This window comes from Piliocolobus tephrosceles, chromosome 13 (assembly GCF_002776525.5).
Source record: "Piliocolobus tephrosceles isolate RC106 chromosome 13, ASM277652v3, whole genome shotgun sequence".
Lineage (NCBI taxonomy): Eukaryota > Metazoa > Chordata > Mammalia > Primates > Cercopithecidae > Piliocolobus > Piliocolobus tephrosceles.
In genome coordinates, this window is record NC_045446.1 from 16,966,618 (window position 1) to 16,987,869 (window position 21,252).

At 45.6% G+C, this 21,252-nt stretch overlaps 1 protein-coding gene across 5 annotated transcripts in view; it reads left to right on the forward strand.

Annotated features, from left to right (window-relative positions):
* Positions 1–21,252, forward strand: part of AGBL2 (ATP/GTP binding protein like 2) — a 77,946-nt gene that overhangs the window by 20,711 nt on the left and 35,983 nt on the right. For all 5 annotated transcript variants that reach the window (XM_026454098.1, XM_026454097.1, XM_026454100.1 and 2 more), the window contains 5 exons: positions 886–1,668; positions 5,467–5,623; positions 10,024–10,150; positions 12,041–12,141; positions 15,006–15,136. In XM_026454098.1, the coding sequence (XP_026309883.1) occupies positions 886–1,668; positions 5,467–5,623; positions 10,024–10,150; positions 12,041–12,141; positions 15,006–15,136 (1,299 nt within the window). The remainder of the gene's footprint in view (positions 1–885; positions 1,669–5,466; positions 5,624–10,023; positions 10,151–12,040; positions 12,142–15,005; positions 15,137–21,252) is intronic.

Here is a 21,252-nt window from a genome sequence, read left to right on the forward strand (position 1 = left end):
AAAAAAAAAAAAAAAAAAAAATTCCTATAGTTATACTTCCTAGATGCAGCAAATATTAAGTTTGTGTATATGCCTTAATTTTTTTCTGTGTGTGTACGTGTAATATACATAAATTTGAGATGGAGTCTCGCTCTGTCGCCCAGCCTCTAGTGCAGTGGTGCAGTCTTGGCTCACTGCAAGCTCCGCCTCCCGGGTTCATGCCATTCTCCAGCTTCAGCTTCCTGAGTAGCTAGGACTACAGATGCCTGCCACCACGCCCGGCTAATTTGTTTGTATTTTTAGTAGAGATGGGGTTTCACCATGTTAGCCAGGATGGTTTTGATCTCCTGACCTCGTGATCTGCCCGTCTCGGCCTCCCTAAGTGCTGGGATTACAGGCGTGAGCCACTGTGTCCAGCCATTTATATGTTATTAAAATAAAAATTGGTTAATGGTGTACCTACATATTGTTTTGCAAATTGGCAATTTTTTTTCCACTTCATAAATTTCAGGTGTTTTTCTATGGCAGTACCACAGATATACTTCCTTATTTTTTGTTTTGTTTTGTACACCTCATGGGTTCAAGTGATTCTCTTGCTTCAGCCTCCCGAGTAGCTGGGATTACAGGCACCCGCCACTATGCCTGGCTAATTTTTTTTTCTTTTGGTACATTTAGTAAAGATGGGGTTTCACCACGTTGGCCAGGCTGGTCTTGAACTCCTGACCTCAGGTGATCTGCCCGCCTCAGCCTCCCAAAGTGCTGGGATTACAGAGAATAAATGATTATGGTAGCAGTTTTGTCTGTTGTAATAAGACCTGTTTCTACCAGGAGAAAACAACATTTTCCCAATTTGTTTTTTAAGGCAGGGTGTAAGGTTACAGAGTTGTTCTATTTTCTCCATTACAGAGACACCTATGAGTATGAACTCACCTTGCGAACCGACCTCTACACTAACAAACACACTCAGTGGTTTTATTTTCGTGTTCAGAACACCAGAAAAGATGCCACCTATCGCTTCACCATTGTCAACTTGCTAAAACCCAAGAGTCTTTATACTGTAGGAATGAAGCCACTCTTGTATTCCCAAATGGATGCCAACACGCGCAATATTGGCTGGAGGAGAGAAGGAAATGAAATCAAGTACTACAAGAACAACACGGATGATGGGCAGCAGCCCTTCTACTGTCTCACATGGACCATTCAGTTTCCATATGACCAGGACACTTGCTTCTTTGCACACTTCTACCCATATACATACACTGATTTGCAATGCTACCTCCTGTCAGTGGCAAACAACCCCATCCAGTCTCAGTTCTGCAAGCTCCAAACTTTATGCAGAAGCCTAGCAGGAAATTCTGTTTACTTGCTCACCATCACCAACCCATCCCAGACCCCTCAAGAGGCAGCTGCAAAGAAAGCTGTGGTCTTGAGTGCCAGAGTCCACCCTGGGGAAAGTAATGGCTCCTGGGTTATGAAAGGCTTTTTGGATTTCATCCTTAGCAACTCCCCAGATGCCCAGCTCCTCAGAGATATTTTTGTCTTCAAGGTGCTTCCCATGTTAAATCCAGATGGTGTGATTGTGGGGAATTATCGGTGTTCCTTGGCTGGAAGGGATTTGAACAGGCATTATAAAACCATTCTGAAGGAGTCTTTCCCTTGTATTTGGTACACCAGGAACATGATCAAAAGGTGAGACTTTTTATCTGTTGATCTTTCTGTGACTGCTATGACTATGAGTACTAGCACCAGATATCCCTACCTGATGGGGTATGAGGTCTCTTTTGTTGTTAAAGAAATTGAGTATGACTTTGGAGACAGAGCCCTTACCAGTCTTTTTGCGGTCAAGTGACTTTGTTAATTTTCAGACTTTTAAATCATGTCTTATCTTTGGGTTGAAACTGGACATGCAACATTTCATCAGAGTCATTTCACTTGTAAATGAAATAACTGAAAGGAAAAGGTCAGAGTTCAGGGGAGTTCATAGGTCTTCATGATGAGACTTGTATCAAAATAATAGTAGCTAACAATTAGTAAATGTGTATGCATGAAGTGGCAAGCTGTGTGCCAGATGCATTATACACATGACTCATTTAATCTTCACATTAACATTATGAGGTAGGCACAGTCAATATCTCATGTTGTGTGATACAGAAATTGAGAACCAAGGCCAGACATGGTGGCTCACAGCTGTAATCCCAGCATTTTAGGAGGCTGAGGTGGGCAGATCACCTGGGGTCAGGAGTTCAAGACCAACCTGGCCAACATGGCGAAACCCAGTCTCTACTAAAAATACAAAAATTAGCCAGGCATGCTGGTGGGTGCCTGTAATCCCAGCTACTCAAGAGGCTGAGGCAGGAGAATCGCTTGAACCAGGGAGGTAGAGGTTGCAGTGAGCCGAGATCATGCCACAGCACTCCAGCCTGGGTGGCAGAGTGAGACTCCATCTCAAAAAAAAAATGAAAACTGGATAGGTTAAGTAACTGGCCTAAGGTCATAAAGCTATTAAGTGACAGAGTAAATGTTTAATAGAGGCGCTCTCTCTGGTTCCAGAGTCTAAATTCCTTTTGCGATCTTATATTGCCTATCACAAAGAAAGAATCACGACATCAGTCAGCAGTTTTCAAGCCTGTATAGCACGCCTTAAAGGTTATAATGTAATAGCACCCACCTTAAAGGAATTTTCATCCCATTGGAAATGAAAATACAGCATATAAGAATATGTGGGCCAGGCTCAGTGGCTCACACCTGTAATCCCAGCACTTTGGGAGGCTGAGGCAAGCAGATCACCTGAGGTCAGGAGGTTGAGACCAGCCTGGCCAACATGGTGAAACCCCGCCTCTACTAAAAATAGAAAAATTAGCTGAGCATGGTAGTGGGTGCCTGTAATCCCAGCTACTCGGGTGGCCGAGTCAGGAGAATCACTTGAACCTGGGAGGCAGAGGTTGCAGTGAGCTGAGATGGCACCATGGCAGGCATAGCTAAGAGCACATGTTTCAGAGTCAGACAGGCCTGAGTTTGAGACCTGTTTTTACTGTTGGCTGGTTCTGTGACCTTGGCTAAGTGATATAATGTGTCTGAGCTTCATCTTTCTCATCTGTAAAATGGGGATAATAATACCTGCCCTGGGCGGTTACTGTGAGGATTGAGACAATCACATGATCTATTTGCTGTAATATCCGGCACATTATAAATGTGTAGCATTGTTGTTGTTATACTCATGGGGAAAGTGAACATGTTTGGAAAGCTGGAATAGGTGTCCTGGGTGATCATGAGACAAAAACAAGCTGAGCCTTGTAGGAACCGGCCCTCGAAAGTCAGGAATCAAGGTTTTCTTTGGTTCTTTTTCTTTCCTGCAACTGCCCACTCTCTTTCTTCACAGGTCTGCACCATGGTGGCCTTTTTCTCAATAGGCTTTTTTGCACTTGTCAGCTTACACAAGGCTACCCACCACCTCTTTTCACATCAGAACTTTTCCATTTCTGGTCAGGCACAGTGACTCATGCCTGTAATCCCAGCACCTTGAGAGGCTGAGGCAGGAGGATCACTTGAGACCAGGAGTTGGAGACCAGCCTGGGCAACATAGTGAGACCCTGTGTATTAGGTTGTACTTGCATGCTATAAAGAAATACCTGCCTGGGCGTGGTGGCTCATGTCTGTAATCCCAGCGCTTTGGGAGGCTGAGGCAGGCAGATCACTTGAGGTCAGGAGTTTGAGACCTGCCTAACCAATATGGTGAAACTCCCCAGATGCCCAGTAAGCCAAGATTGCGCCATTGCATTCCAGCCTGGGCAACAAGAGTGAAACTCTATCTCAAAAAAAAAAAAAGAGAGAAACTCCATCTCTACTAAAAATACAAAAATTAGCCTGGCATGGTGGTGCATGCCTATAATCCCAGCTACTCAGGAGGCTGAAGCAGTAGAATTGCTTGAACCTGGGAGGCAGCGGTTGCAGTGAGCCAAGATCACACCATTGCACTCCAGCCTAGGTGACAAAGTGAGACTGTCTCAACAAAAAGAAAGAAAGAAAGAAAGAAAGCCCTTAGACTGGGTAATTTATAAAGAAAAGAGGTTTAATTGGCTCATAGTTCTACAGCTTTACAAGAAGCATGGTGCTAGCATCTGCTTAACTTCTAGGGAGGCCTCAGGAAGCGTACGATTATGGCAGAAGGCAAAGAGGGAGCAGGCACATCACATGGCGAAAGCAGGAGGAGAGAGAGAATAAGTGTAGGGGAGGTGCCACGCTTTTTTTTTTTTTGAGACAGAGTTCATTTTTTTTTTTTTTGAAATAGAGTTTCACTCTTGTTGCCCAGGCTGGAGTGCAATGGTGCAATCTCGGCTTACGGCAACTCCGCCTCCTGTGTTCAAATGATTCTCCTGCCTCAGCCTCCCGAGTAGCTGGCATTACAGGCATGCACCACAACACCTAGCTAATTTTTTATTTTTAGTAGAGATGGGGTGTCACCATCTTGGTCACGCTGGTCTCGAACTTCTGACTTCAGGTGATCCACCCGCCTCGGCCTCCCAAAGTGCTGGGATTACAGGTGTGGGCTACCACACCTGGCTGATGTTACACTTTTTTTTTTTTTTTTTTTTTTGGTGGTGCCTCACTGCTCTGTCACCCAGGCTGGAGTGCAGTGGCGCGATCTTGGCTCACTGCAAGCTCTGCCTCCCAGGTTCATGCCATTCTTCTGCCTCAGCCTCCCGAGTAGCTGGGACTACAGGTGCCTGCCACCACGCCCAGCTAATTTTTTGTATTTTTAATTGCGACGGGGTTTCACCATGTTAGCCAGGATGGTCTCGATCTCCTGACCTCGTGATCCGCCCGCCTCAGCCTCCCAAAGTGCTGGGATTACAGGCATGAGTCACACATTTTTAAACAACCAGATCTTGTGCAAAGTCAGAGTGAGAGCTCAAGTTTCACCAGAGGGATGGCCCAAGCCACTCATGAGGGATCCACCCCCACTATCCAAATACCTCTCGCTAGACCCCACCTCCAACACTGGTGGTTATATTCCACATGAGATTTGGGCAGAGACAAATACCCAACCTATATCACCCTGTCTCTACAAAAAAAAAAAAAAAAAAAAAAAAACAGAAACAGAAATAGCTGGGTGTATTGGTGTGTGCCTGTAGTCCCAACTACTTAGGAGGCTGAGGTGGGCGGATGACTTGAGCCCAGGCGGTCAGGGCTACAGTGAGCCATGGTCAGGCCACTACACTGCAGCCTGAGCAACAGAGCAAGACCCTGTCTCAAAAAGGAAAAAAGAAACTCTCCATTTCAAGTCCCTCTGAGTGGCAAGGCAAGCTGATGACATGTTTTCTGCAATGGCTGAGAATGGAGGTAGGGTCCTTTGAAGGCCACTGGAGTTGAGATTTTCTTAGGAGGGAAAGTATCAGCAGCTGTATTTAAGGAAGAGATACCAAATGATCCTTAATTATTTGCATGCATTTGGGTGTCCACTGAGTCCTTTGTTTGCCCCCTCAATAGACTTCTTGAAGAAAGAGAGGTTCTGTTGTATTGTGATTTCCATGGCCACAGTCGTAAGAATAATATCTTCCTGTATGGCTGTAATAACAACAATCGCAAGTACTGGCTTCATGAACGAGTCTTTCCTTTAATGTTAAGCAAAAATGCACCAGATAAGGTAAGCACATAATGTAATTTTCTCTCCATTGAGTTAGGGACATGGGAACTCACTGCTTCCTATAGGTAGTGTTTTATTTGGCATTTTGTATCTCTCTTTATTATCTTTGGTAAATCCCAGCAACCTAGACTTCAAGAATTTAGAAAAGTCTAGTTTTAAGAATTGCTGTGGGTCCAGGCACAGTGGCTCACACCTGTAATCCCAGCACTTTGGGGAGCCAAGGCAGGCAGATTACCTGAGGTCAGGAGTTCGAGACCAGCCTGACCAACATGGAGAAACCCCATCTCTATTAAAAATACAAAAATTAGCCAGACGTGGTGGCGCATGCCTGTAATGCCAGTTACTTGGGAGGCTGAGGCAAGAGAATCGCTTAAACCTGGGAGGCAGAGGTTGCAATGAGCAGAGATCGTGCCATTGCACTCCAGCCTGGGCAACAAGAGCAAAACTCCATCTCAAAAAAAAAAAAAAAAGGATTGCTGTGTCCTGCCAGCTAAGCTACAGTGGCTCGTGCCTGTAATCCTCGCACTTTGGGAGGCCAACGTGGGCAGATTGCTTGAGCCCAGGAGTTTGAGACCAGCCTGGGCAACATAGGGAGACCCCTGCCACTACTAAACAATAAAATAAAAAAGAATTGCTGTGTCCATCAACCAATCAACAGATAAATAAAATGTGGTATCCTTTTTTTTTTTTTTTTTGAAATGGAGTCTCACTCTGTCGAGGCTGGAGTGTAGTGGTGCAATCTTGGCTCACTGCAACCTCTGCCTCCCAGGTTCAAGCAATTCTTCTGCCTCAGCCTCCCAAGTAGTTGAGATTACAGGCATGCACAACCATGCCCAGCTAATTTTTTTTGTACTTTTAGTAGAGACAGGGTTTCACCATGTTGACTAGGCTGTTCTCAAACTCCTGATCTCAAGTGATCCACCTGCCCCAGCCTCCTAAAGTGCTAGGATTACAGGCATGAACTACCGCACCCCGCCATAAGTTGAAATTCTTAGTATATACAGTTATCTATCACCTATCCTGTGGTGGTTGGCCCTGGAAGAAGAGATTGAAGGACAAGCAAAATGCTAATGTCATGAGTCTTCACAGGAAAGGTTATATAACAGGAAATCACAAATAATTGTAAGATATTAAAGAGCTTAATGAAAACAATATAAAAGCTTTTAATAATTGACTAACGACGTTGTGACAGGCATATACAGGTAATCTTCACTGGTGTAGAAGCTGGTTTTTCACATCGTAAATAAATCCACAAAATGTAGCTGTCAAAAGAAGAAATTAGATTGAATTTTTATTTATTTATTTATTTATTTATTTATTTATTTCATTTTTTTCTTCTTCTTCTTCTTTTTTTTTTTCTTTTTTTTTTGTTCTGTCGCCCAGGCTACAGTGCAGTGGCGCGATCTCAGCTCACTGCAACCTCCACCTCCCAGGTTCAAGCAGTTCTCTGCCTCAGCCTCCTGAGGATCTGGGATTACAGGCGCCCGCCACGACGCCTGGCTAATCGGGTTTCACCATCTTGGCGAGGCTGGTCTTGAACTCCTGACCACCCGCCTCAGCCTCCCAAAGTGCTGGGATTACAGGTGTGGGCCATCACGCCTGTCCTTTTATTTATTTTTTCAAGACGTAGTCTTGCTCTGTCACCCAGGTTGGAGTGCAGTGACACGATCTCCACTCACTGCAACCTCTGCCTACCGGGTTCAAGCAATTCCCCTGCCTCAGCCTCCCGAGTAGCTGAGATTACAGACATGCGCCACCATGCTTGGCTAATTTTGTATTTTTAGTAGAGATGGCGTTTCACTATGTAGGCCAGGCTGGTCTCGAACTCCTTACCTCGTGATCTGCCCATCTTGGTCTCCCAAAGTGTTGGAATTACAAGTGTGAGCCAATGCGCTGCACATGGCCTAGACTGGATTTTGTTAAGTTTTTTTTTTTTTTTTTTTTTGAGACGGAGTCTTGCTTTGTCGCCCAGGCTGGAGTGCAGTGGCACGATCTTGGCTCACTGCAAGCTCCAGTTCCCAGGTTCACCATTCTCCTGCCTCAGCCTCCCAAGTAGCTGGGACTCCAAGCGCCCACCATCACGCCGGGCTAATTTTTTTTATTTTTTAGTAGAGACAGGGTTTCACCATTTAGCCAGGATGGTCTCAATCTCCTGACCTCATGATCCGCCTGCCTCGGTCTCCCAAAGTGCTGGGATTACAGGCATGAGCCACCACGCCCGGCCTTTTTTTTTTTTTTAATAGAGACAGCATCTCACTATGTTGCCTAGGCTAGTCTTGAAATCCTGGGTTCAAGCGACCCTCCCACCTCAGCCTCCCAAAGTGCTGGGATTACAGGTGTGAACCACTGCACTGGCCTTATTTTGTATTTTTAGTAGAGATGGCGTTTCACTATGTAGGCCAGGCTGGTCTCGAACTCCTTACCTCGTGATCTGCCCATCTTGGTCTCCCAAAGTGTTGGAATTACAAGTGTGAGCCAATGCGCTGCACATGGCCTAGACTGGATTTTGTTAAGTTGTTATTATTTTTTTTTTTGAAGATGGAGTCTCACTTTGTCACCCAGGCTGGAGTGCAGTGGCATGATCTCAGCTTACTGCAACCTCCACCTCCTGAGTTGAAGTGATTCTCCTACCTCAGCCTCCTGGATAGCTGGGATTACAGGCACGAGCTACCATGCTCGGCTAATTTTTTTTTTTTTTGTATTTTTAGTAGAAACGGGGTTTCACTGTGTTGACCAAGAGGGTCTCCATCTCCTGACCTCATGATCCGTCCACCTTGGCCTCCCAAAGTGCTAGGATTACAGGGGTGAACCACCACACCTGGCCGATAATACAGATTTTTTTCCCATAAAGATATATGAGAAAAATATTTTGTATTGTTACTCTTATTTGTTTAAAAAAAGAAAAAGAGGAAGCTCTCCTTCCTTCCTCTCTGTCTTTTTCATTTTTTGAGTCTTGCTCTGTCGCCCAAGCCGGAGTCAGTGGTGCAATCTCAGCTCACTGCAACCTTCTCCTCCCAGGTTCAAGCAATTCTTCTGCCTCAGCCTCCTGAGTAGCTGGGATTACAGGTGCATGCTGCCATGCCTGGCTAATATTTTTGTATTTTTAGTAGAGTCCGGGTTTCGCCATGTTGGCCAGGCTGGTCTCAGATTCCTGACCTTAGGTGATTGGCCCGCCTCAGCCTCCCAAAGTGCTGAGATTACAGGCATGAGCCACCATGCCCGGCCTCTCTTTCTGTTCTCTTCTCTTTTTTCTTTTCTTTTTTTCTCTTCTCTTCTTCTCTTTCTTTCTCTCTCTCTTTCTCTCTTTCTTTCTTTCTCTTTCTCCTTCCTTTCTTTCCTTCCTTTCTTTCTTTCTTTCTTTCTTTCTTTCTTTCTTTCTTTCTTTCTTTCTTTCTTTCTTTCTTTCTTTCCTTCCTTCCTTCCTTCCTTCCTTCCTTCCTTCCTTCCTTCCTTCCTTCCTTTCTTTCTCTTTTCCGTTCCTGTCCTTCTTTTCTTTTCTTCTTTTCCTTCTCTTCTCTTCTCTTCTTTTCTTTCTTTTTTTCTCAGGAAATCACACCCAGAACCCATATCTAAAACAAACTAATTGAAGCAGGGAACCTTGTCTCCTCTGCTCCTTCCCTCCTTGAAGCAGAAATGTCCTGAGGCTTCTCAGTAGAACCCCTGGATTCCACAGAGCGCAATTTAAAAATCACTGGACAATGAGATACCTTCCAACTGCAAAAAATTTTTAGCAGGATAGAGTGGATAGAGAGAGGTGCCAAGTGTATATTACAAACTCCAAGTGAGGCACAAGGGCTGAGGGTTCATAAAAGATAATGGAGGATATTGAACTCCAAGTAATAAGATTAGTGTAAGGGAGAGAGAGTTCCAGGCAGAGATTATGGGGATGAGGAATACACATATCATAGAATATAAACACAACTAGATTTAGGGGTTCAAGTTGGGGAGTGGCAGAAAATACGTCTTAGAAAGGTTGGCTAGTGCCTTGAATGCCAAACAGATGTTCTAGGAAACCTAGTCCTGCAAAATTCTCCTTGGGGGAGTGGGGTGGAGACAACAGGAAGGAAGAGTTCATGGGCAAAAATGTTTGGAAAACAAATTGCAAATGTACTCTCTTCCCTTTGGAAGATTATAGTCCACATATTAAACACTCTAAGAGGGCTTGCAGAGAAAGCCTGTTTAGTTTTGTTAACCCTTTATCTCCCTGACTAACATGACCACAGAACTCCTTTTTCCCCCGTAATACCCGTTAACATCCCTTCAAATTAGTATTTTGTGGAACATGCTTTGGGAAATAACATATGGACTCCAAGGAAACTATTCTTGTATCATATTAACGAATCTTAGACATTTTGCATTTGCTGATTTATGATTAACAGAAAATTTGGATTTCTTTTTAGTTCTCTTTTCACAGTTGTAATTTTAAGGTCCAAAAATGCAAAGAAGGAACGGGACGAGTTGTTATGTGGCGGATGGGAATCCTAAACAGCTACACCATGGAATCTACCTTTGGCGGGTCCACCCTGGGTACATTCTCCTTTGTATGTCATAGACCAGCATAGGAAGGGAAATCCAAGCAAAGCATCAGGGAGATGAAATGCCTTTGAATGCTGGGGAGATAACTGATCTAGAGGATTTCTTTGTCTAGACTATGCTAAATTTGAGTGCCCAAAATATGAATGTGAAATATAATATTTGATGGGGCAGTATGGCATAGTGGTTGCTAAAGACCTGGAATCAGGCCAGGTGCGGTGGCTCATGCCTGTAATCCCAGCACTTCGGGAGGCCAAGGCAGGCAGATCACGAGGTTAGGAGATCAAGACCAGTGTGGCCAACATGGTGAAACCCCATCTCTACTAAACATTAGCCAGGCGTGGTGGCACGCACCTGTGGTCCCAGCTACTGTGGAGGCTGAGGCAGGAGAATCGCTTGAACCCGGGAGAGGAAGGTTGCAGTGAGCCAAGATCATGCCACTGCACTCTAGCCTGGGTGACAGAGCAAAACTCCGTCTCAAAACAAACAAACAAAAAACCTGGAATCAGGCAGATAGGGGGTTGAATTTCAGCTCCATTAACAAGTTTTGTGTTCTTGGGTAAATTATCTAGCCTTTTTGAACTTCATTTTTTTTCCTTTCTTTATTTTCATTTTTTGTTTGTTTGTTTGTTTGTTTGAGACAGGGTTTCTTTCACCCAGGCTAGAGTGTAGTGGCATGATCATGGCTCTCTGCAACCTCCAGGCTCAAGTGATTCTCCCACCTTAGCTTCTCATGTAGTTGGTCACGTCACCATGCCCAGCTAATTTTTTTATTTTTTTGTAGAGACCAGGTCTGCCTATTTTGCTCAAGCTGTCCTCAAACTCCCTGGCTCAAGCAATCCTCCTGCCTCGGCCTTTCAAAGTGCTGGGATAGCAGGCACGAGCCACCATGTCCAGCCTCATTTTCCTTTTACTGCAATAATAATAGTACTTGCATTGTAGGTACTGCTTAGCGAGATGGTACACAGAGTGCACTTGCCATAGTGCCTAACATGAAGTAAAAACCTCAGTAAGTAGAACCATCATGATTATAATTTTTTCATTGCCAAAGATTCTTCTGAACCAAACTAAAACTAGGAGAGCTACACTCTTCTGAAGCATAATATTCTAGAATAAGAGGTGTTTTGTTTTGTTTTGTTTTGTTTTGTTTTGTTTTGTTTCAATGTCTCCCTCTGTTACCCAGGCTGGAATGCAGTGGCACAATCTCAGCTCACTGCAACCTCCGCCTCCCTGGTTCAGGTGATCCTCCCACCTTGGCCTCCGACCTCAGCCTCCTGAGTAGCTGGGACTATAGGCGCATGCCACAACATCAGGCTAATTTTTGTATTTTTTGTAGAGACAAGGTCTCGCTATGTTGCCCAGGCTGGTCTCAAACTCCTAGGCTCAAGCCAAGGGCCTGCCTTGGTCTCTCAAAGTGCTGGGATTATAGGCGTGAGTCACTGTGCCTGACCAGTGGTGGTATTTTTTTATTTTTTATTTTTATTTTTTTGAGACAAAGTCTCGCTCTGTCACCCAGGCTGGAGTGCAGTGGCGCGATCTTAGCTCACTGCAAGCTCCACCTCCCGGATTCACACCATTCTCCTGCCTCAGTCTCCTGAGTAGCTGGGACTACAGGTGCCCACCACCATGCCCAGCTAATTTTTTTTTTTTTTTTTTTTTTGTATTTTTTAGTAGAGACGGGCTTTCACCATGTTAGCCAGGATGGTCTCGATCTCCTGACCTCATGATCTGCCAGCCTTGGCCTCCCAAAGTGCTGGAATTACAGGTGTGAGCTACTGTGCTCTGCCAGTGGTGGTATTTTTAAAACGATAATCATAAATCAGATTTAAATTCAGTCATTAAGATTTAATTGGAAATGTTTGTGGGGTTTTTTTTTTTTTCCAGGTAGTAAAAGAGATACCCACTTTACCATCGAAGATCTGAAGTCCTTAGGTTATCATGTCTGTGACACCCTTCTGGACTTTTGTGATCCTGACCAAACCAAGGTAAAAATGGGGTTTCAAAAATGTGGTGAAGGCCAGGCATGGTGGCTCACACCTGTAATCCTAGCACTTTGGGAGGCTGAGGTGGGTGGATTGCCTGAGTTCAGGAGTTCAAAACCAGCCTGGGTAATATCGTGAAACCCCGTCTCTACTAAAAATTAAAAAAAAATTAGCTGGTCATGGTGGTGTGCACCTGTAATCCCAGCTCGCGGGAGGCTGAAGCAGGAGAATCACTTGAAACGGGGAGGCGGAGGTTGCTCTGAGCTGAGATCACGCCACTGCACTCCAGCCTGGGGGACAGAGCGAGACTCAAAAGAAAAAAAAAAAAGAAATGTGATGATGCTGCTGTGATCAGTTTCACATGGGTCCAAAGTGAGCCCGGTGGAATTACAGGCTATCTTTATTTTCCTCTTTACTAGTTTTTCTGAAGTTTTTATAATAAAAGAAAATAAGAAAGTCCCCAGCCTGCATACTGTCTACAAATGGTAAGACCTCATAATTCACCAAGAAGGTGGAGACAGTCCTTTAGAACACATCTCCCTCACTCCTGGACTTACCTATGGCAACACCTATTCTTTTTTTTTTTCTTTTGAGATAGGGTCTCACTCTGTTACCCAGGCTGAAGTGCAATGGTGTGATCACGGCTTATTGCAGCCTCAACACCTTAGCCTCCCAAGTAGTTGAGACCACAAGTATGCGCTACCACACATAGCTAAATTTTAAGTTTTTGTAGAGACAGGGTTTTTCTGTTACCAGGCTGGTCTCCAGCTCCTGGGCTTGTGATCCTCGTGCCTCAGCCTCTCAAAGTGCTGGGATTACAAACATGAGCCACTGTGCCCAGCTACAACACTAATTATCTTTCCTTTCTCTTATTTTAGAAAATCTGGTGTCTTTTTTTTTTTTTTTTTTTTTTTTTTTTTTTTTTTTGAGACAGGGTCTCCCTCTGTGTTTCAGGCTGGAGTGCAGTGGCACGAACTCAGCTCACTACAATCTCTGCCTCCCTGGTTCATGCGATTCTTCTGCCTGAGCCACCTGAGTAGCTGGGATTACAGGCGTGCGCCACCACGCCGGGCTAATTTTTGTATCTTTTAGTAGAGACAGGGTTTCACCATATTGGTCAGGCTGGTCTGGAAGTCCTGACCTCTGGTAATCTGCCTGCCTCAGCCTCCCAAAGTGCTGGGATTACAGGCTTGAGCCGCTGTGCCCAGCCACGTGTCTTTTTCTCTTCTCCAAAATTAGCCCTGCTCTGTGTGCACTTGTTGACTTCCCGTATGGCCTTTCTGAGGTCTTGCCTTGTTAATTATGTTTTCCCAAAAAAACAAACAAAAAAAAAGTAATAATCATCATCATCAGGCTGGGTGCAGTGGCTCACACCTGTAATCCCAGCACTTCAGGAGGCCAAGGCTGGCGAATCACAAGGTCAGGAGTTCAAGACCAGCCTGACCAACACGGTGAAACCCCCATGTCTACTAAAAATACAAAAATTAGCTGGGTGTGGTGGCAAGTGCCTGTAATCCCAGGTGCTCGGGAGGCTGACGCAGGAGAAACACTTGAACCCGGGAGGTGGAGGTTGCAGTGAGCAGAGGTCATGCCACTACACTCCAGCCTGAGTGACAAGACTCCATCTTTTTTTTTTTTTTTTTTGAGACGGAGTCTGGCTCTATCTCCCAGGCTGGAGTGCAGTGGCCGGATCTCGGCTCACTGCAAGCCCCGCCTCCCGGGTTCACGCCATTCTCCTGCCTCAGCCTCCCGAGTAGCTGGGACTACAGGCGCCCGCCACCTCGCCCGGCTAGTTTTTTGTATTTTAGTAGAGACGGGGTTTCACCGTGTTAGCCAGGATGGTCTCGATCTCCTGACCTCGTGATCCGCCCGTCTCGGCCTCCCAAAGTGCTGGGATTACAGGCTTGAGCCACCGCGCCCGGCCGACTCCATCTTAAAATAAAATAAAATAATAAAATAAAATAAAATAAAATAGACTATTGCATTGTTGAAGAAGTTGGCGGCCAGGCATGGTGGCTCACGCCTGTAATCCCAGCACTTTGGGAGGCCAAGGTGGGCGGATCACGAGGTCAGGAGTTCAAGACCATCCTGGCCAACGTGGTAAAACCCCGTCTCTACTAAAAATACAAAAAGTAGCTGGTCATGGTGGTGCGCACCTGTAGTCCCAGCTACTCAGGAGGCTGATGCAGGAGAATGGCTTGAACCTGGGAGGCAGAGGTTGCAGTGAACCGAGATCACACCACTGTACTCCAGCCTGGTGACAGAACAAGACTCTGTCTCAAAAAAATAAAATAAAAAAGAAGAAGTTGGCTCTAGCCAGAGAAAAGTGGCTAGAGCAGTGCTCATTGATATTCTGCCCTAAAAAAAAAATTTCTATCTGTTCCTCCAGCTTATGTAATTTTCTGTTAACATGTCCTTGCTAGCAGGGGTGCAGGTTATTCATCTTTGTGTTCGCAGCAACAAATAAAATGCCTTTCAGCATACACTTAGTAAGTATTTGATGAATAAATAAAATGGGCCAGGCATGGTGGTTCACGCCTGTAATCCCAGCACTTTGGGAGACTGAGACAGGTGGGTCACCTGAGGTCAGGAGTTTGAAACCAGCCTGACCAATATGGTGAAACCCTGTCTCTACTAAAAATACAAAATTTGCTGAGTGTGGTGGCGCATGCCTGTAATGCCAACTACTTGGGAGGCTGAGGCAGAAGAATCGCTTGAACCCAGGAGGTGGAGGTTGCAGTGAGCTGAGATCACGCCATTGTACTCCAGCCTGGGCAACAAGAGTCAAACTCCGTCTCAAAAATAATAATAATAAATAAATAAAATAAAATGAATTATCAAAATAGTTATTTTCTTCACTTTCATAGTTCACTCAGTGTCTAGCAGAGCTTAAGGAGCTTTTACAACAGGAAATCCACAAGAAATTCCATGAACTTGGACAAGATGTAGATATAGAAGAAAGTTGGAGTGACATCTCTTTGTCTGACATTGAATCCAGGTAACAAAGAAACAGAGTTTGTTTTTTTTTTGGTTTTTTTTTTTTAAATACTTTGTTGTTAACCTGGGTGATATAGTGAGATCGTGTTTCTACAAAAAATACAAAAATTAGCTGGGCTTGGTGATCCATGCCTGTAGTCCTAGATACTGGGGAGGCTGAGGTGGGAGGATCACCTGAGCCCAGGAAGTTAAGGCTACAGTGAGCCAAGATCATGCCACTGCACTCCAGTGTGGGCGACAGGCTCAGAAACAAACAAACAACAAAAAAAACAAAAGAGTGTGTATTCTTTGCCAGCCTCTGTTTTAGCCATTAGAAAGGAGTAGGGAGTTGGGCAGGCAGTTTGTGTAAGGCCTTATAGGGAACTGCAAAGCCTTTGCCTTTCACTCCAAGAGAGATGGAAAGCCTTTGGAAGGTTTTGAGTAGAGAAATATCATGATTTGACAGGTTTTAGTTTCAACAAAAACACTGGCTGCTGTCTGAAAAGTAGATCGTAAAGAGGGAAGTTCTAAGCAGGGAGACTCAATAGGAGGCTCTCACAATAATATAGGTAAAAGATAATGGAGGCTTAGACCAATAATACAAGTAAAAGGTAATGGAGGCTTAGACCAGAGTAGTAGCAGTGGTTGCGGGGGGATTTGTGAATTGGTTGGATTCTAGATATATTTTGAAATTATAAACATTAGGATTTGCCTGTGGATTGGATATGAGCATGAGAAAAGAAGAAAATGACTCCACAATTGGTTGGATGGAGTTGCCTTTAGCTGAGATGGGAAAGATCAAAGGAGTGGAAAAAAATTAGGGAGGTAGTGAAGATCAGGAGTCTAGTGTTAGGCTTGTTAAGTTTGTGATGTCCATTATATATTTAGTGGAGACTTCGAACACGCAGTAGGATATATGGGTCTGGAGTTCAGTGGAGAAGTCCAGTGACCAATGGAGAGAGTCATCATTGGATAGATGATTTTTTTTTCTTGAGACAGGGTGTTGCTCTCCACCTAGGCTGGAGTGCAGTGATATGATCTCTGCTCACTGCATCCTCAACTTCCTGGGCTCAAGCAATCCTCCTGCCTCAGCTCCCCAAGTAGCTGGGACTACAGGTGTGCACCATCATGCCCAGTTAATTTTTGTATTTTTTGTAGAGAACAGGTTTTGCCTGTTGTCCAGGCTGGTCTCTAACTACCGAGCTCAAGGGATCTGCTTGCCTCAGCCTCCCGAAGTGCTGCGATTACAAGCGCGAGCCACCATGCCCAGCCTGGTAGATAATATTTAAACCTTAACACTAGATGGGGTCTGGATAAGGTGGCTCACACCTATAATTCCCGCTCTTTGGGAGGCCAAGGCAGGCGGATCACTTGAGGTCAGGAGTTCAAGACCTGCCTGGCCAACATTGTGAAACCCCATCTCTACTAAAAATACAAAAATTAGCTGGGTGTGGTAGTACGCACCTGTAATCCCAACTACTCAGGAGGCTGAGGCAGGAGGAAGGATCGCCTGAACCCGAGAGGTGGAGATTGCTGTGAGCTGGGATTGCACCATTGCATTTCAGCCTGGGTGACAGAGTAAGACTCTGGTCTCAAAAAAAAAAAAAAAAGAAAATAGCCTTGGGTAGGGACATGCACCTGCATCTGTAGTCCTAGCTACTTGGAAGCTGAGGCAGGAGGATTGCTGAGCTCAGAAGTTTGAGATTGCAGTGAGCTATGGCCACACTAGTGTACTCCAATCTGTGCTATAGAGTGAGACCCTATCTCAGGAAAAAAAAAAAAAAAAAAGACTGGCGGGATCTCAAGGAAGTAAGTGCAGATAGAGAAGTCTGAGGTTTGAGCTGGATAATACAACTTTAACAGGGGAGGAGCTAGCAAAGGCGACTGAGAAGAAGGGACCAGCAAGGCTGAAAAACACCAGAAGAGGGATTTTTTTTTTTTTTTGAGACGGAGTCTCGCTGTGTCGCCCAGGCTGGAGTGCAGTGGCCGGATCTCGGCTCACTGCAAGCTCCGCCTCTCGGGTTTACGCCATTCTCCTGCCTCAGTCTCCCGAGTAGCTGGGACTACAGGCTCCCGCCACCTCACCCGGCTAGTTTTTTGTATTTTTTAGTAGTGACGGGGTTTCACTGGGTTAGCCAGGATGGTCTTGATCTCCTGACCTCGTGATCCACCCATCTTGGCCTCCCAAAGTGCTGGGATTACAGGCTTGAGCCACTCACTGCACCCGGCCCACAAGAGTGATTTTTTAAAAAACCTAAAGCAGGCACGGTGGCTCACACCTGTAATCCCAGGACTTTGGGAGGCCGAGGCTGGTGGATCACCTGAGGTCAGGAGTTCAAGACCAGCCTGACCAACATGGAGAAACCCCATCTCTACTAAAAATACAAAGTTAGTTGGGTGTGATGGCACATGCCTGTAATCCCAGCTACTCGGGAGGCTGAAGCAGGAGAATCGCTGGTACCTGGGAGGTGGAGGTTGCAGTGAGCCGAGATCACACCATTGCAGCCTGGGCAATAAGAGCGAAACTCCATCTCAAAAAATAAATAAATAACCTAAATCAGATCATATCATTTATCTGTTGAAAGCACTTCAGTATCTCCCCGACTCAGATTAAAAAAAGCCAAAGACCCTACAATGGCCTGTAAGGCTATAGGCCTCCTGATACCTCTATGGCCTCCACCCTAACCCTTTTTTTTTTTTTTTTTTGAGACAGAGTCTCGCTCTATCACCCAGGCTGAGGCTAGAGTGCAATGGCATGATCTCGGCTCACTGCACCCTCCGCCTCCCAGGTTCAAGCAATTCTCCTGCCTCAGACCCCCAAGTAGCTGGGACTACAGGCGCACGCTGCCATGGCTGGCTAATTTTTTGTATTTTGGTAGAGACGGGGTTTCACTGTGTTGCCTAGGCTGGTCTTGAACTCCTGACCTCAGGCAATCCGCCCACCTCGGCCTCCCAAAGTGCTGGGATTATAGGCGTGAGCCACCGCGCCCAGCCAAATGCTGCCTTTTTCAACATGATCTATACATGTTACTCTAATGCTACAGCTTGCTCCCCTCCTTCACCCTCCTGCCACTCCTTATCCCCCTTAGGTGCTCTACATTTTCCCATAGCATTTATTGCCTCTGTCATTCTATATCATTTAAGTCTTTATTGTATCTGTTTTATTTATTTATTTTTATTATTATTATTATTTGAGACAGACTTTTGCTCTTGTTGCCCAGGCTGGAGTGCAGTGGCGTGATCTCCACTCACTGCAACCTTCGTCTCTGGGTTCAAGCTATTCTCCTGCCTCAGCCGCCTGAGTAGCTGGGATTACAGGCACCCACCACTGCGGCTGACTAATTTTTAGTAGAATGCAATTTCAACATGTTGGCCAGGCTGGTTGCAAACTCCTGACCTCAGGTGATCCACCCACCTTGGCCTCCCAAAGTGCTGGGATTACAGGCATGAGCCACTGCACCTGGCCTATTTTTTGTTGTTTTTTTTTTTTTTTGAGATGGAGTCTCGCTCTGTCACCCAGGCTGGAGTCCAATGGCGTGATCTCGGCTCACTGCAACCTCCGCCTCCCGGGTTCGAGCAATTCTTCTGCCTCAGTCTCCCAAGTAGCTGGGATTACAGGCACCCACCACCAAGCCCCACTAATTTTTTTTTTTTTTTTTGAGACAGAATTTCTCTCTTGTTGCCCAGGCTAGAGTGCAATGGTGCAATCTTGGCTCACTGCACTCGCTGCAACCTCTGTCTCCGGGTTCAAGCGATTCTCCTGCCCCAGTCTCCCAAGTAGCTAGGATTACAGGCATGTGCTACCAAGCCTGGCTAGTTTTCTATTTTTAGTAGAGATGAGGTTTCTCCATATTGGTCAGGCTGGTCTTGAACTCCTGACCTCAGGTGATCTGCCCACATCGGCCTCCCAAAGTCCTGGGATTACAGGCATGAACCACCGCGCCTGGCCATCTAATTTCTGTATTTTTAGTAGAGATGGGGTTTCACCATGTTGTCCAGGCTGGTCTTGAACTCCTGACCTCAGGTGATCCACCCACCTTGGCCTCCCAGGGTGCTGGGATGACAGGCGTGAGCCACCACACCCAGCCAATATCTGTTGTTTATTGTCTGTTTCCCTCTACTAGGAGACAGGTTCCACAAAGTCAGAGATCTTTTCGTTTGCTCTGTATCTCATGCACTAGAATGGTACCTGTTCTGTACCTAGCACAGAGGAAGAGCTCAATAAATATTTTTTAAATTAAGCATTCAGAATCTCATCTCTACCCTCATAGTCTCCCCAGCTATTTAGGAAGCCCCCAAAAGGTTATGTCTCCCAGGTGTGCAAGAATACCTTCTACTCCAACTTACTGGCTAAAGTGCCTCATGGATGACCCAGCTACCTTCAGGCTTCTGGACTGACGTGGACGTCTTCTGACAGAGGCTGCACTGTAGTCTGTGGTGGACAGTGGAAAAGGGATGGCTCTTTCATCCACTCTATGGTACACTGACATCTGGGCCCAAAAGCAATTCTGAGTCTCACAAATATTTCTTTAGGGACCTTAAACTTAAAGTAGGCCATCAGGCCAGGTCGTGTGGCCCATTTACCATGTCATCCCTTCCACTCTCTTAGAATCCTATGCCTAACTCACCCAGACCTCTGCACCAACCCCTCTCCAAATACAGCCTCAAAAACAAAATGCCAGCTGGACGCAGTGGCTCACACCTGTAGTCTTAGCACTTTGGGAGGCCAAGATGGGTGGATCACTTCAGCCCAGGAGTTCAAGACAAGCCTGGGCAACATGGAGAAACCCTGTCTCTACAAGAAATGCAAAAATTAGCCAGGCATGGTGACTCATGCCTGTTGTCCCAGCTACTTGGGAGGCTAAGGTGAGAGGATCATTTGAATCCAGGAGGTCAAGGCTGCAGTGAGCCAAGATTGCACGACTGCACTCCAACCTGGGCGACACAGTGAGACCCTGTCTCAAAAAAAAAACAGTGTACTCTGCGTATCAACTCATAGAAATAGTGCCAAGATGTGGCTAGGCATGATGGCTCATGTCTGTAATCCCAGCACTTTGGGAGGCCAAGATGGGAGGATTGCTTGAGGCCAGGAGTTGGAGGCCAGTTTGGTCAACATAGTGAGACCCCATCTCTATTTTTAAAAAAATTTAAAAAGAAATAAATAGGGCCGAAGGGGAATCAATTCAGAAACAGGCAGACTCTACATTCTAGTGGCTCAGCCGGGACACTCTGATGCACATGGTTAAGAATTATTGAAACCAATTTGCCAGCCTCTGCCTCAAGAGACCGGCTGTCACAGCCTCCAGTGGGGTTCCACCTATCCATTGTCACGATTGCACAGGAAAGCAGACTGTGAGTGTACAAGCCCAGTTTGAGTTTGCCTTGTGTATGTACACACATAGGTTTTGACACTTTCTGGGACACACTGCTTTTAGTGCTTTTGTCCCATTTGCTAATGTTTTCTACCAACAGGACTTCCAGTGTCCACTAGAAAAAAACCTTGTGAGAACAGGGAATTGGGAATTAGATCAGAGATGGGGTTTTCTTCCTGCTCTCTTTCTATGGGACTACTCATTGTGCACTGAGAGGAGCGAGGGGAGCAGAAACAAATGAAGGGTTGGGCAGCTGAATGGTTTGAAATGCTGACTTCTCCCATGGGATTCGAGCTCTACACCAACAAATGTTTTTTGTTTGTTTGTTTTTGAGATGGAGGCTCACTCTGTCACCCAAGCTGGAGTGTAGTGGTGCGATCTTGGCTCACTGCATCATTGCAATCTCCACCTCCTGGGTTCAAGCACTTCTCATGCCTCAGTCTCCCGAGTAGCTGGAATTACAGGCACCCGCTACCACACCCAGCTAATTTTTTTTTTTGTATTTTTAGTAGAGATGGAGTTTCACAATGTTGGCCAGGCTTGTCTTGAATTCCTGACCTCAAGTGATCTGCCCGTCTCGGCCTCCCAAAGTGCTGGGATTACAGGCATGAGCCACCGCGCCTGGCCTTGTGCCAGTAAACTGTATGTATAGACCCCCATCATAGAGAACAGCTCTTGGTTCTAGCCAACTAAACCCCAGGAAAGAGGAAAATATAATGTGACACTTAAGCAAAAGACATGAAGAAAGAAAGGTTTGATTATTTGA